Genomic DNA, 2500 nt, shown 5'->3' with positions numbered 1-2500 from the left:
TAAACCAAATAATATTGGATAAGAACCCAAGTATTACTGAACTCATTGATGAAGAGAATGAAATAAAAGTTCTGACTAGTAAACCAAGTGCACCAGGGTTCAAAACTGTCATACTAGGTAGGAGTGTCACCAAGAATCAGAAATGCCGTCATGAAAAATGGGGGATGCATCTACCTGCATATGTCACGATGTCATGCAGGTGTGGTAATTGTTCACAGTATGGTCATAAGACTGAAAAGTGTACCCAGCTGAAACCCCGATGCGGATATTGTGCCGGAGAACACAGGTCAAATGATTGCACCACGAAAGATAACTTGAAATGTTGCCACTGTGCAGATGCCGATAGGCCACAAACAAACCATTCAATATTTAATATAAAATGCCCAGCATTCTTAGAAGCCAAAAACCGAGTTATCTGACGCACAAAGACATGTGAAGAGGATATAAATCCAAAAAAACTAAGATTAGAGCCAAGTCTACAGGTAAAAAGTCCTACATACCAAACAGATTCGCAAAATTGCTCACCCCCAGATTGCCAATTAAGCACACCACTACTCAATAGATCATCAATAATATGTTGCAACATAGAGGGTATTTTTCCCAGGAAAAAACATTATAAAAGAAATATGCTGGCTGAAATAGCTAGGACATGTAATGCAATATTAATGTGTTTTACCGAATCACACTTACGGCAAGATATAAAAGATGGGGAAATAAAAATTAGTGGTTTCCAACAGTTTCGAGGAGACCGCCTAGCAGGAAGGAAAAAAGGTAGAGTAATAGTTTATGTGAGGGATGATTGGTCTCGGCATACAAAAATGTTAGTAGCAGGTTCCGATGGTGAAACAGAATACGTAGTGCTATATATAGAGCGACTGAAAACGATCATAATTACTGTATACAGAGCGCCAGGATGTTCACAACAGAGTTTTCTAAATTTTAATGATTGTATAACGGAGGAGATACGGAGATTGGGACCACCAGAGCCAACAATAATTATAAACGGGGACTTCAACCTGCCAATTATAAAATGGGGACACCATGACAATATATGGGGGAACAGCCGTGGACAGACTACACTCTACAACGTTGGTGAACTTGGCAAACGAATTTTTACTGAAACAACTAATAAACGAACCTACGAGAGGAGAGAACATTCTCGACCTGGTATTTACTAATAACGAAGAATTGGTAAATACGATTGACATTGAAGACACTATACTATCAGACCACAAATTAGTGATAGTGGAGACGATGCTGGGTGATATAGGGACTGGAAATAATATCAGAAAACTAGAGTCTTTTGCAGCATTAAACTTCTTCCACTCTAAAGTCGACTGGAACGCAGTGAACAAGGAGATAGCAAACATTAACTGGAATTCAGAATTAGAGAATAAATCGATTAACATGATGGTCGAGTACATTCTCACCAAATTGCAAGATATATGCACTGCACTTATCCCCCAAAAGATAAAACGGCGACAGAAAACAATTCCTCGTGATCGGAGAATCTTAATGAAAAAAAGGACAAGACTGGTTAAAAAATTAAAAACCAACACGAGAAATAACCACCGAAGTCTAAAGAATAAAATCAAGACAATTGAAAATAAACTGGCTGAATCTCACGAAAATGAATTGAAGACAGAAGAAAGAAGAGCAGTGGATGCCATAAAGAATAATCCAAAATATTTTTACTCTTATGCTAGGTCAAAGTCGGAAATAAGAAGTTCTGTGGGACCCATTTCATGGCAAGGGAGGCAAATCACGGACCCCAAAGAGATTGCTGATGCCCTGGATGAACAATATAACTCAGTTTATAGCAAACCACTATGCAACACAACTATATACCAACCTTCACAGAATAGAGAAGGCCCACAACTAGAAGACATAGAATTCAACAGAGAAGATATAGAGCAGGCCATTGCATCAATAAATGCATTCTCTGCTGCAGGACCAGATATGGTTCCAGCTATACTCCTGAAAAAGTGCTCACACACTCTTTCCACTCCGTTATACATACTATGGCGTACTTCATTAGATGCAGGTCAGGTCCCGAGAGTGCTAAAACATAGTCTAGTCACACCGATATTTAAAGGTGGAGATAAAGCGGCTGCCAAAAATTATAGACCTGTGGGAAAAACCTCGCATATTATAAAGATTTTTGAGAGGATCCTTGTAAAGCGAATTGTCGATTTCATGAAAAGAAACGAGTTATATAATAAGGGCCAACACGGTTTTCGACAAGGACGATCCTGTTTGTCGCAACTTTTGCAACATAGAACGGACATACTGGGTTACCTGGAAAAAGAAATTGGAGTAGATGTCGTATACTTGGACTTTTCGAAAGCATTCGATAAAGTTGATCAGTTGATCCTCATGAAAAAAGTCAAACAAATCGGTATAAAACAGAAAATTGCAAGCTGGATACAAAACTATTTCACAGAAAGAACACAGTCAGTGGTCGTCCAAGGAGTGAAATCAAGGAATTCTGAAGTTACAA

General features: G+C 38.6%; 1 protein-coding gene across 1 annotated transcript in view; it reads left to right on the top strand.

Annotated features, from left to right (window-relative positions):
- Positions 1-1041: 1041 nt before the first annotated feature.
- LOC143024097 (uncharacterized) overlaps positions 1042-2500 on the top strand; it is a 1917-nt gene continuing 458 nt past the window's right edge. The window contains exon 1 of the mRNA XM_076182862.1: positions 1042-2254. Coding sequence (XP_076038977.1) covers positions 1042-2254 — 1213 coding nt within the window. The remainder of the gene's footprint in view (positions 2255-2500) is intronic.

Source organism: Oratosquilla oratoria, unplaced genomic scaffold, assembly GCF_046742065.1.
Source record: "Oratosquilla oratoria isolate Oo_2021 unplaced genomic scaffold, ASM4674206v1 SCAFFOLD90, whole genome shotgun sequence".
NCBI lineage: Eukaryota > Metazoa > Arthropoda > Malacostraca > Stomatopoda > Squillidae > Oratosquilla > Oratosquilla oratoria.
Note: the sequence above shows the minus strand (reverse complement) of the source record. Positions and strands in the feature narration are given on the sequence as shown.